General features: G+C 35.5%; 1 protein-coding gene across 1 annotated transcript in view; it reads right to left on the bottom strand.

Moving 5' to 3' along the window:
• LOC132384505 (RAS guanyl-releasing protein 1-like) overlaps nt 1-14,471 on the bottom strand; it is a 99,380-nt gene that overhangs the window by 48,875 nt on the left and 36,034 nt on the right. Inside the window, exon 3 of the mRNA XM_059955660.1 lies at nt 5,267-5,372. Coding sequence (XP_059811643.1) covers nt 5,267-5,372 — 106 coding nt within the window. The remainder of the gene's footprint in view (nt 1-5,266; nt 5,373-14,471) is intronic.

Raw genomic sequence — 14,471 nt, 5'->3', positions numbered from 1 at the left:
CTAACTGGTTGCATCGCTGTCTAATATAATGGGGTCACTGCACAGGATTAGAAAAAGCTTCAGAAAGTTGTTAACTCAGCCAGCTCCATCATGGACATTACCCTCCCCAGCATCAAGGACACCTTTAAAAGGTGATGCACTGAGGACCAGAATCACCAAGGACATTCCATCTTCTCATTGCTACCGTCAAGGTGGAGGTGCAGGAGCTTGAAGACACATACTCAATGTTTCAGGAACAGCTTCTTCCCTTCACCATCAGATTTCTACATGGACAATGAATCCATGAATACTACGTTGCTATTTTCCTCTCTTTTTGTAATACTTATTGTAATTTATAGTTTTTCTATTATGTATTGCAGAGCACCGCTGCTGCAAAGCAACAAATTTCATGACATATGTCAGTGATAATAAACCCTTTTCCAATTCTGATACATGTTTTCTTGATGGAACGTGTGCAATTCTAGATACTTGGTGTAACCAACAAGCCTGCCAAAGTTCACTGCACTGTGTAGACTCACAATTAAGTAATTAGTACATGAAAGTTTGCAGGCAGATATCAATATCATGAGTTACAATTGTTGGGGGCGGGGAACAGCAGAACAATGATAGCAAAAGGTGGGGTTAATGTCTTTAGAAGTGTGTGATAGACACAATATAACAAGTGTAGTTTTATATTCTTTTCATGATTTGATGAAACTACATTAACTTCTAGTCCTGAGGGTGAAAGCTGTTAATGATTTTATAACATTTGCCTTCTCAGACAGGTGAAAATGTCTTCACTGTAGGTTTGTTTCCTTTCTAATCTGGATTGAGAGCAACAGGGGGAATAAACATCCTTGTCCTAACATATGTCATATAACCAACATCATGCATTGCCACTCATACTTCACTATGAATTGGTGCATTGGTGTGCCCTTTTCATGTATCTGGGAAGCTTTACATCTCTCTCCAAGCCTGCTGTTCATTCTCTACGATGACATACTAATTATCATAATAGTTAATGTGTCTTCTGAAGTAGCTTCTGTTGCCTAGGTTATTTTAAACATAGTCTCACTGATTACAGTCTATTTTTAAACAGTTTCAACTCGATGAAGTACTACAGGGACATTAAATTAATGCTTGCTTATTTTTCAGTGTTAGATATGTGAAGAGAAATGGAAGATGCTTATAATGCATGTGCATTTAGCAAAGGTAGGTGATAGCCTTTCTTTCTTATTCAGTTCTTCCAGACATTTTGAGGCAGTTCTAATTATAGTAATATTGCACTCCCTCTGTTGTGAAATTTCTATAGAACTACAATCTTTGACTGAGGTATGAATTTGAATGGGGTATTCATAAGATTCTAAAATTGAAACTGAATGGTAATAGTTTCCTTAGCACTAAAAATATATCCCTTCCTCTTAATTGTGTCAGATCGTGTTATCACGATCGTGTTAAAGTGAAGTTCAGCTGGCCTTTGGTGTTTTTGCTAGCTGAGCAAGGGTCAGCCTTCTTCCTGTCACAGATGTCATTGAAAGTTTGGTATCAACACTGGACCAGCATGCTTTTGTTTTCAACCTCATCGTGTGCATTGCCAGATAAAAACCACTTACAAATTTTTCACGAGGTGCTTACAGTCTACAAAAAAGGTTCATTTCAGTATCTTTGGTCAAGTAATTTAACTCAAAGTGCAGAGCAGAAAAACTGATCCATCCTGGCTCATCTATTTTTCAGGCATATTTATTTGTTATATCAAAACCTGCCAAAATTAACAGAGGAACTCAGCTGTAGGGATGGAGTTCAGAGTATCAGGGAAATATACTTGAAATTTTATTGATTCATCTGTCTCCCCAAACCCCTTTGGTCTCTGGTCCACTGAGGCCGACGTGTATGTGATCTGCTACTTTATACCAAAATATACCACCTTAGTGCATGGCTTTTGCTAAGATAAAGTCACAACAAGGTCAGTACATTTGAAATCAGGTGACATAAAACAATAGATAGCAATCTTGCCATGAGGTACCAAAAAGAATATAAAAGATAAAAAAAGTTACAAAATATAGGAATGGGTGTGCATTAGTGCTAGGACAATGGATGATCTCTATTTGCATAAATGAGTTGGAATCTAGAATTAATAGACTTTTTTCAGAAGTTGCAGATCAAAGCAAAATTCTAAATCATCATGAAGCTTGCTATGTATGTAATAACGTCCAAAACTTTGGTCCACACATTAAGATTAAACTTTAAATTGATAGGGATAATTATAATGGAGAATAAACAATAAAATACAACTTAATGCATTATCTTTGAGAACAGCAATTATTTATTTTCAATAAAACACAAGGGTGGCTTCCTTAAATGGTTCATTAGGTTAGACCATTTAGACAGGGTTTAGGAATCAAAAGGAGGTGATTATTTGGGGATTATACCATACACACCATTAAACCATAAGGATAGGGGCAGAATTAGGCTGTTCAGCCCATCAAGTCTGCTCTACCATTCCATCATGGCTAACCTCATTCCCCTGCTTTCTGCCCATAATCTTAGGCACCCTGACTAATCAAAAACCTATCAACCTCTGCTTTAAGAGCAAACACGAGGAAATCTGCAGATGCTGGAAATTCAAACAACAACACACACAAGATGCTGGTGGAACACAGCAAGCCAGGCAGCATCTATAGGGAGAAGCGCTATCAGCGTTTCGGGCCAAGACCCTTCATCAGGACTCTGCTTTAAAGGACTTTGCCTCCACGCTATCTATGGCAATGGATTTCATAGATTCACTACCTTCTAGCTAAAGAAATTTCTCCTCAACTCTGTTCTAAATAGATATCCCTCTATTCTGAGGTTGTGCCCTCTGGTCCTAGAGTTCCCCACTATAGGAAACATCCTCACCACATCCACTTCATCTAGGTCTTTTAATATTCACAAAATATTCAATCAGCTTTAAAAGAGATCCCACTCATTCTTCTAAATTCCAGCATGTACAGGCCCAGGGCCATCAAATGCTCCTCATACATTAACCTTTTTATTCCCAGAATAATTCTTGTGAATCTCCACTGGACCGTCTCCAATGCCAGCATATCTTTTTTTAAGATACTGGGTTGAAAACTGTTCATAATATTCCAAGTGTGGTCTGACTAATGCCATATAAAGCCTCAGCATTACACCTTTCCTTTTATATTCTAGTCCTCTGAAAATGACTGCTAATGTTGCCTTTGCCTCCTCACCACTGAGTCAATGTGCAAGTTAACCTTCAGGGAATCCTGCACAAGGACTCCTAATGCCCTTTGCACCTATGAGTTTTGAATTTTCAATCAGGGCCAAATTGTTCACATAAGGACAGCATGCCCAGGGATATCAAAGGATAAAAAGTTTAATAAGCAAAAAAAAAACAAAGCATAAGACAGGTTCTCTGCACTAAAGGTAAGGAAGGCCCCTTCCAGTATATAGAAAGAAGAGGCAAAAGGGACCACAAAGTATCACTGGCAATTAAGATTAAGAAAATCCCAAAGTGTTTTCTAAATATAATAAGAACAACAGGGCAGCCAGAGAAATAATGGAGCCCATTCAGAACCAAAGAAGCTATCTATATGTGTTGCCAGTGGATGTGGGCTAGATCTTAAATGAATTGTTTTTATTTGCAGACACTGAAAGAAAAGATTTTATGGTTGGAAATTTCAGATGAAACTCTAGAGTAGATTAAGATGAGAATGGATGAGATATTATAAGACTTAGCAGGCCTAAAGGTGATGAATTCCCAGGAACTGAGTAGATTTATCCCCTGCTATGCAAGGAAGGGAGGAGATTGCTGGGGCCCTGATGGAGATGTTTAAAGCTTCATCACCACAGGTGAGATACCAAATGCCTGGAAGATAGCAAATGCAGTATATTTATTTTTAAAAAGGCAACAGTAATGTTATTATAGCCAAGTTAGTCTAATGTCAATGATTGGGGATTATTGGCAAAATTCTGAGGAGCAGGATTATTCTACACACGAAAATGCAGGGGGTGATCAGAGACACCATGGATGTATTGGTGGGAAACCATATCTGACTAATTTATATAGATTTTTTTTGGTTTTTAAAAAAAAGGTAACTAAATATATTAATGAGATGGTATGGTTGAAATCATTCACATGAAATTCAGTTTGGCCTTTAACAAGGTACCACATGGAAGACTGGTCCAAAAGAATAGAGTCCAAAGTGACCAACAGGATTGCTTTGATGATTGGAAGCCTGTGACCAAAAGTGTACTGCAGAGATCTGTGCTAGGATCCTTGTTGTTCTTCATATACATTAACAACTTAGATATCAATGTGGGAAATCACATTAGCAAGTAAGTAACTAAATTGTAACCCCAAAGATCGGGATGTACTGATACATAAATCGCCTAAATGAATGGAATGGAGCTGTTACGTTAAATGTACAAAATTCTGGCTGAACCACATCTCGAGATCTGTGCAGAGTTCTTAAATTCATATTACAAAACAGATATAAAGCCATTGAAACACTGTGTGATAAATATTTGCCAGAATGATAAAACAACAGGGGGGACAACACCAAACTGAACAGCAATGATTTACAAATGAACTGATGGATGTTTTCAAGATTATAAAAGGATTTTCGATGGATTTGGCACAGACAGGTAGATTTGTAGGGAACAAAAAAGTGAGCTATTTAATAAAATTTCTTAATATTAACTCCAATAGGGGATTCAGGAGAAATATATTTTCACAAAAAGAAGCAAGAATATGACAATGATTGCCTCGGGCATTAGTTGAGACGTATTATTACTGCATTTACAGGAATTCAAGATAAATATATGAGGGTGTACAGAATAGAAAACTAGTCAGTTATGGTGGACTTAAAGTAATATACATGCTTAGCAAAGGAACTTCTTTTAAAAGTCTATCATTTGCATTAAAATTGAGATATTAAATTTGGCACCAAATGAACAATATCAAGAGCATTGAATTGCTTTGCAAGCCTGGTCAGTCTATACCCTCTGTACTGTGTTACAGAATCAATATAGATCATTATCCTCTGGAGTGGTACTTCAACTGTCAATCTTCTGACTCAGAAATAAGAGAACCACAGCTGAGCCAGAGCTGACGTTAACGGAATAAAGTGAAGTTGAGGAGAATACATTTTCTGTTTTTTATATTTCACAATTGAAAGGATGTTTTGACAAATTATTAGAGTTGCATATTTTATCCTGCCTGTTTATGATCTGGGCACACTCTCACCTACTTTACAGTTCAAGCTTTATTGCAGCAAAAGGATATAGTGTGATGAGCTTCTGCAGTAGCTCTGTTGATGATACATTGAAGCGGTGCATTGACAGAGTTACCTGTAACAGGTGACTGCTTCGACACAGGTTCCCTTCTGCATCTGTTGGAAGAGGGAAGAATTTCATGAATTGGAACACAATCTCATTGATGATTTCCATCCAAATGTATTATGCCTTCAGGATTAAAATCTGTGATTTTGCTAATGTTGTTTCATCAAATTCATTGCTCTGTGTGTTCTGAGATTTAAGACAACGGATAATGTCATGCTGCCTAGCCAGAAATACCTGGCTACACTACAAAGTCAGAAAACACTGAAGTAGGTCAACACTGGAAGCTCCAAACAACAACACTGATGGTGTAATTGTGCAGGCATATCTAATTTCAGAGTTCACAAAACGAGAGAGCAGTTCACATTGCACAAAATTTCTTTTTAAAGTGGCTCTGTATGTTGTCTTGTGCTCTGATTGCTGAAATCACAATTCATTATTGGCCAAAATTTACTGTGAGAGGAGGAAAATCATTTCTCTTTCACATCATGCACCATCCTGACTTAGAAATAGATTGTCAGTACTTCACTGCTACTGAGAGTAAATTCTAGATTCATGATATCTTCACCAAAGCGATTGCAACAGTTGCAGAAAGTAGCTCACCACAACCTATAAAAACTAGATTTCTTGCAGATCTATGTCCCTGTGTATCCATTCAAAATGTTCTGCTCTATAATTCTACCAATTTATGTTTCATCAGCAGACTTACAATTCAGACTACCTAACTCATCTGTCATTTTTGTATATCATAAACAACTAAAGTCCCAGCTATTGTCCTTGAGGTACACCCCAGGTGACAGTCAAACAACCCTCCACCATTTTCTGCCTCTTTTCATCAAGTGCATTTTGTACCCAGTTCACCAGCACACATTGGGTCACAGGTACTTTAACTTTCTGGACTAGTCTTATCAACCATATGGAACCAAAATTTTCTTTTTGACAAAAGAGGACACATTCGCAATTTTCCAGTCTAATGGAACTTCACCCAAGAAATGTAACATTAGAAAATTTGGTATTTTATTATTTATCTTCTTTTAGCTATATTTGTCATAGAAACAGTTCACGAAAACATGTTACACCTTTTGTTTTCCATAATACAAAGGCGTGATCCAAAAAAGAGGGCCGAAAAAAAGTTATAATAGGGCTTATAAAAGTTATATAATAGGGCTTGATAAGATAAACTTATTCAAGCCAAAGAATTTACGAAATTGAAACCATATTCGTAATGTATGTTTAACTATAGGATTGGTTATTTGTTTATTCAATTTAGATATAGCAAAAGGAAGCGAAGATCCTAAAATAGAAAACAATGAGAAGTCTTGTACAGATTAACATTCCAAATTTACCCATTGTGAGCAAGATACTATAATCGATTCTTGTGTCCAAAATATTAAATATCAAATATTAACTTCCCAATAGTAAAATCTCAGGTTTGGCAAAGCCAAACCACCTTCCTTCTTAGGCTTCTGTAAATATTTTTTACTTAATCTAGGATTTTTATTCTGCCACACATACGAGGATATTTTGGAGTCAATAATATCAAAAAAAGATTTAGGAATAAAAATTGGTAATGCTTGGAAAAAATATAAAAATTTGGGTAATACTATCATCTTAATAGCATTAATTCGACCAACCAGTGACAAAGATAATGGGGACCACCTGGTAACAAGTTACTTGATTTGGTCAATTAAAGGTAAAAAATTAACTTTAAATAAATCCTTATGTTTCTTGGTAATTTTAATACCCAAATAAGTAAAATGATCTGTAACAAGTTTAAATGGTAAGTGTTTATAAATTGGAACTTGCATATTTAATGGAAATAATTCACTCTTATCAAAATTTAGTTTGTAACCAGAAAAGCTACTAAACTGAGTAAGCAAGGACAAAATAGCAGGAATAGATCTCTCAGGGTCAGATATGTATAGTAACAAATCATCTGCATATAATGATAACTTATAAGTCCCTTCCTCACGAGTAATACCAAAAATATTACGTGATTCACGAATGGCAATGGCTAAAGGTTCCAAAACAATGTCAAATAATAAAGGACTTAAAGGACAGCCTTGCCTCGTACCACGGGATAACTGAGAAAAAGGAGATCTCTGATTATTGGTAAGAACCGAAGCCAAAGGTTTATAATATATTAATTTAATCCATGATATAAATTTTAAACTAAAATTAAAATTCTGCAACATATTAAATAAATATGGCCATTCAACTTTATCAAATGCTTTTTCAGCATCTAAGGAAATAACACATTCTGGTATTTTAGATGAAGGAGTATAAATTATATTAATTAATTTTTTTACACAATAGTTTTATGTCCTATGAACAGCTATCTAATAAATATAATTTGCCTAAAACTCATTTTTTTAGATACTTGCAAGTTAGAAATTTCTTGAATAATATGTTACAGTTTTTTTCCGAAATTATGTCCAATGGACATAACGGAAAATTTTTTAGCTCTGAATCCTTGCCAGAAGGGTTTAGTAGCCATCTTTTATAATATGATCATGAAAATACAGCCAGAATTATCAGAAAAATTAAGAAGGAATGGGAAAAAGAACTTCATTGTCTTATACCCACTGAGCAGTGGGAGAAAATTTTACAATTAGTCAATTCTTCTTCTATTTGTGCTATACATGCCCTAATACAATTTAAGGTTGTACATAGGGCTCATATGCCTAAGGATAAACTTGCTCGAGTTTATTCTTATGTTAATCCAACCTGTGACAGATGTCATTCTGAAGTTGCTTCATTGACCCACATGTTTTGGTCTTGCCCCTGCTTGCAAAATTATTGGAAAGATACTTTCGGTATTATTTTAAAAGTTCTGAATATCAACTTGCATCCGTATCCTATTACTGCAATTTTCGGTTTACCAATGGTGGATAATAGTTGTTTATCCCCTTCAGCCCGGCGGATGATTGCATTTGTTACGTTAATGGCTAGAAGATCTATCCTATTGAATTGGAAAGAAATTAATCCTCCAACCATATTTCAGTGGTTTTCTCAAACTATTTCTTATTTGAGTTTAGAAAAAAATTAGAAGTGTTGTTTTTGACCCTTCAATTAAATTTGAAGAAACTTGGAGACCATTATTCAACATTTTCATATGAGCTAAACTGACTTTTCCTAAGCCTCACTATTATTATCCTTAACTATTTGGATGGAGGTGCGGAGTTATTGACGCTACTGTGTATACTTGACATAATGCAATGGCCCATGTTGGTTAGGTTTTTTTTTGGAGGGCTTTTTTCTTATTTACTCCTTTTTTCGTAATCACTATGAGTTTGGGAGGTTATTATATACGGATTATCATCTATTTGTATTTATACTTTAACCTATTAATTATGTATTCTCAAACTCTCTGTATCTATGTTTCTTTTATGTTTGTTTAAAATTAATAAAAAGATATAAAAAGAAAAAAGAAAAGAAGAGTTGCTGTCTCAATCCTGTCCCTACCACACTTTTTAAGGACTCTTTTAATAGTATTTTCAAATGTTAGGAAAATTATTTACACTTTTTTTGAATCTGGAGGTATTCCAAATGCCTTCAAAATTGGAGGCTGCCAAACCCCTCCTTAAAAAAACCATACCTTGATAGTGAGGTACTAGCTAACTGCAGGCCTATATCAAATCTTCCCTTGAGAAAGTCATTTTCAACCAGCTCAATGTTCTCAATGAAAATGATTTTTGAGAAAAGTTTCAGTCAAGATTTTAGAGCAAAACACAGCATGGAGACAACCCTTACCAAACTGTCAGTGGCCTTATGCTAGTACTAATGCAAAACAGAGTCTCATTTTTAATTCTTCTAGATCTAAGTGCTGCCTTCAACACAATAGATCACAACATTCGCCTAGATTGCCTTGAGAACTGGTCTGGCCTCTCTAGTAGTCAATCCTGTTAATTGGTTTTGCTCATATAATTTAGAATTTTTTTTGTCTGTCTTGGAGACCAATTTTCTAAGAGATATGATGTACCTTTTGGTATTGTTCAAGGGAACTGTCTTGGCCACTACTCTTGTCCTTATACACACTCCTCTTGTCCTTATACACACTCCTCTTAGGAGACATCGTTGGAGAACATAAACTTGATTCCCACAGTTAATGAAGATGACACACAATTAATTGTATATCTCTGCTGAGATGCTGATAACACCCTATCTTCTCTGATTTATGGTTATGACTCAATAAACAAATGGCTGAGCAATAATTTCCTAAAACTAAATGGAGATAAAACTGAAATACTTTTGATTGGTCTCAAAGCCAAAAGAAATAAACTTCTTGATAAACTTGGGAACACAGCTCCCCTTCTAAAATCAGAAGTTTACCAAGCCTGGGTATTATCCTTGATTCGGATTTGAATTTTAAATCTGACATAAACAAAGTGACCAGAGCAACACTTCTACACTTCTAATGATGCTGAAAAACTTTGTATCGAATAGACTAGATTACTACAATGCACTTTATAATGGCCTTCCAAAGCAATCTATTGGCAAACTTCAACTCATTCAGAATGCTGCTGCTAGACTTTTAACTAAAATCAGGATGAGAGAACATATCACTCCTGTCCTAGCTATTCTGGACTGGCTTCCTGCATCTTTTAGAATTGATTTCCCTTACTTGTTTTGAAAGCTCTTAATGATCTAGGACCAGAGTACATTACAGAACTGTTTTTGTTTTATAATCCTGCTGGAGATCTCGGGTCTCCTCCCAATCTCCCTCAAAAGATAATTGGCAGGTCAGCTTTTTTGAACTATGTGGCTAAACTGTGGAATTCAACATCAAAAACTGAAAGGGATGCAGACTCAGTTGACACTTCTAAACCGCAGCTCAAATAAGTATTTATTTAACCTTGTTTTTAAAGAACAGATATTTGTCTTTTACTTCCATGTTTTTTTTAAATTTGATTTCATGTTTGCACTTTATCCCATTGTAAATCACCTTAAACTACATCATCTGTATGAAAATGCCCTATAAATAAGTTATGATTATTAATGTTTGATAAGTTAATATTACAGACTGCTAATGCTATACTTGTGCCCTACTTCTGATATAACTAAAGCATTTATAGAATACAGTACAATAATGCAAACTTATTGGCTCCATTCAAATGCTCCATTTCCCTACCACAACTGAATAAAATGTTGACAAATGGCCAGAATTGATAGATTGAAGGCTTTGTTCATTCCAGACACATCTTGTTTTGTTACTGGAACTTGAGTATTTCTTGTGAGTAATCTATTTGCCTTTCTAGCAAACTGCTCTTGTTCTGGTTATCTTCCCCATAACACCTGCAATTTGACTTAGTACCAATAAATCAATTTGCTTCAGGAGTTCTTCCACAAAAGGCTCTCAGCAAGTTATGGTCCTGGTAGTTTTGGGATTATTGGAACAGTAATGCAGCTCTAATATTCTCAATGCATGATGAAGTTGATTATATCTACAAATACAAAAAGTTTTGTTACTATTTTGAGTACAGAATATGATTTATTTCACACCTATTGTAAAAAAAATAGACAAACTGGGCACAAACAGTTGGATCCAAATTGTACATGGGGGGGAGGGGGAAGAGGAGGGGAATGTTGGTATTCTTAGGAAACAAGACATATCAGAATCTTCTATAACTGAAGTCCCGTCATCTGCACATGCATCAAGAAACATGAGTTTAAAAAAATAGCTTTGATTTACTTTCTTTCCATACAAATTCCACAAGAGTGAATTTTATTCTGCATCTCAGTTATTTGGATAGGGATTTGCAAAGTCTGTAAGGGTGAGTTTTCACAACCTGAATAGCCACGATGATTGGGTATTAAACTGTAGTACTGGGGCCTTTCAATTGTGCCAAATATGTAATTAAGTTAAATAAAAATAAAAAATGCAAATTCCTCTATCAATACATATTAATCTCTTGTGAATATCTATAAGGGAAGACAGATATCTAACAAAGCAAGTGAGCACACATAAAAGATATTCATTATTAAATTTCTCTTTTATTCTTTCTCAATTTCTGAAAACCCTTGAGGAAGAATAAATACTTGAAGGTCGCTTTTTAATTGGTTCCAAACAGGGGAATCAAAAAGAACTTTAATCATTTTCCAAAAAGTGGTTTGATGTTTTCTGCAGTCACCATGCATTTTTCCAAAAAATGGGACCTTCAGACAGCCCAAAGCAGAATCAGGGGAAAAGAACAGTGGTGTGACACCTGTGGATCAGAGCAACAATACTGTATTTGGGGCACATTCTTGAAGTCTTGTCAACTCAAACTTCTCCAACTGGTCTCAACCAGCAATGCTCCAGCCTTAGGGTCACTGAAGACACCGTGCAGCTTGGCACATTATAACATTTCAATCAGGAGTCTACAGTTTGCTGGATAGTCCAAAGATTAGTTTTATTTGTCGCATGTGCATCGAAACATACATTGACGTGCAATGATGACCAGTGAAACAGGTGCCCACATGTGGTTTGTGAACACAGCAGGAAGTTCTGAAAGATGGTTAGCCATTCTTTCCCCAGAGAGGAAGCATACACATTGATGGACTGCAGAGCTGGATTTTCATATGCTATAACTGCATTGAAGATGCAGCCACCAATTATATATGACTGCTATACATGTCCTGACCATTCATGGACAATAACTTTAAATGTGTTATTAATGTAGCTGGATGATCCAACAGTGTACACAGTAACCTGGACAACTGCCCCAGACTACTGACTGAAATAGATAAGAAGTGCATGGTTGTACAATGTCTTCAGCAATCTGATGCAAGGAGCACTGTTGCAAAACACCTGGGTCAGTGATGGAGAAGTTCTTACACCAAAATATCCAGGTCCAGAAATTGTTGATTCCTGACCAGATCACTTATCTGCTGAAAGGTGTAGTAAGCATAAATGCAGGTCACCCTGGACCTTGGTGAGGTATCTTAAACAATATAATCTTTATTTTTAACTGTATATTTGACCTTAAGATAAATGCTTTCTGTTCTGCAGAATAGCCTTTACTTCATAGTTCTGGTTTGAAAGTAATATCCCTTTACCGCACTATAAATTGGTGTAGTTATCTGCAGCTGAAACAAAAAAATGTTATCATGTTTTGCAATCTGACCTGATAAATGCACCAGAAAAAATCAGGCTGAACAAATAATTTACAAGTCACAAGTCAGCCTCAGTAAACCTGATTAATTTAAATTACTCCATAAGCACTCTAAAATTTGAAGTACACAGTGATATTACATTAATAGAGATGCTTTCAATATCTAGACATCTGAAAAAAATAAACTCTGATCACATCTGCTAGTTGGTCAGCAATGAAATGTATTCAACAGCTGTTTTTTTCTGAAATGTGCATAAACTTTTTAGAAAAACAACTCAAGTAGAACACGCCATGGACTGAGTGTTCAAAATGGACATCCCAGTGTGGTAGCAAACCATGCTGACCAAATGTGTGGCATAGTTAATTCAACAATCAGCAATGAGCTTTTGGTGAACATTGAGTTTGGTTTAAACTTGTGGAGTTTAAAAACAATTAAGAATCTTGTGTATCATAGATAAGTATCACATTCTGTGATTTTGAACCGATTTCCTGTACTATGTTGGATTGGGCTGTAGAATTGTGATTTTTTTTTTGCAGATCAAGTTTCCTATGCATGCTTTTAATTTTATAGAAACGTAATTACTCAGTGAATTTTCCAGTAATTATGGTACGTTTGCTTCTGTATTTTTCTAGAAACTTTTTGGTTTTCAGTAGCACGTGACTTGATTCTGGCTATGTTATAGGTTAATTGTTATCACTGGAAGTTTTCGTTATCTGTAATCTGAGTATGAGTCGACCACAATTACTTTTTCCTTTGCCTTTCTTTATTCATTGTGTGTACATGCAACAATCAGATCACAAAAGCATCATGATCCAATAACATTGCTGCTCTTTTTGTCAGTATAAGTTTACAAATATTATTTAATAAAGTTAGTGCATGTTAAGCAAAATATTTTTGAATGCAGAAGTATACTTTATGAAGCAAGATGTAAATACTCAACTTGAAAATTCTAGAAACTAACAATTTTGCTCGAGTTCAGAGAAATTATCAAATCTGCTAATAATTTCATAATCCATTCAGTTACTTTGAAAATAAAATAACTAGAAATGTATTAGAGAGGATGTGAAAAAATGTAAACCACATTAGAAGCTGTGAAGTATTTTGGAGACATCAGGATTCTTGCTGCATTCTATATAAAGCTATGTATGAATAATACTTTTTGTTTTGTCAAGATTTTGCTTGCTGAGAATCCAGAATATTCCAGTCGGTCCTTTGGTATTTCATGATTTAATGGAGAGAGAGATTCAGCAGAAGGCTAAGTATCATAGAGTGGGAGTGAAGTGATTGTCACCGTTGCATAAGTGATGTCACGTGACTCATGCTAGGGCATGGCATTTCTATTTTAGCAGTGAGACTGATGAGTGCAGTACTTTGGATTTCATTAATATTAACAGGCCTTGTTTTTGTTTTTGCACATCTGCTGTAGCAAAGGAATAAAGGAGCGATTATTTTTGCAAATATCTTGTTCAATATGCTGGCAATTCTATAACCCAGTGTTAAAGAACGGATTAATACTAAAAGACAGACAGGTTTCTTTAAAAGACAGATCCAGGTGCTCTGTAACAAAAAGACTTCTATTGGTAAAATTGTTTGATTATGACAACCTTACTTCTGCTTTTCCTTTTAAGATTCTCAGTTTTATTTTAAATGCAAACTGTTTTTATTGTACTTGCTTGGTCTCATATTAAACATTGTTATAGAATCGTAGAGTACTGCAGCACAGAAAGAGACCTTTCAGCCGATGTGGTCCCTGCCAAACTGTTGTTCTTTGTTTATTGAGATAGGGCATGGAATAGGCCTTCGAGCCACTCCACCCAGCAATACCACAGTACGTGGAGGAAATCCACATAGCCACAGGGAGAACATGCAAACTACACAAGACAGCACCAGAGATTAGAAACAAATTTAGGTTGCTGGAGTTCTAAAGTGACTGCTCACTCTATCTGCTCCATATCTTTATATATTTTGCAAGAAACACGTATTCTGAAGGTTTCAACACTAATCAGCTCCAACATGAAGAAACCACACCAAAGCAATTTAGGTTAACAAAAACGTGC

The sequence above is a fragment of the Hypanus sabinus genome, chromosome 2 (assembly GCF_030144855.1).
Source record: "Hypanus sabinus isolate sHypSab1 chromosome 2, sHypSab1.hap1, whole genome shotgun sequence".
Lineage (NCBI taxonomy): Eukaryota > Metazoa > Chordata > Chondrichthyes > Myliobatiformes > Dasyatidae > Hypanus > Hypanus sabinus.
This window is presented reverse-complemented; position numbering and strand designations above follow the sequence as displayed.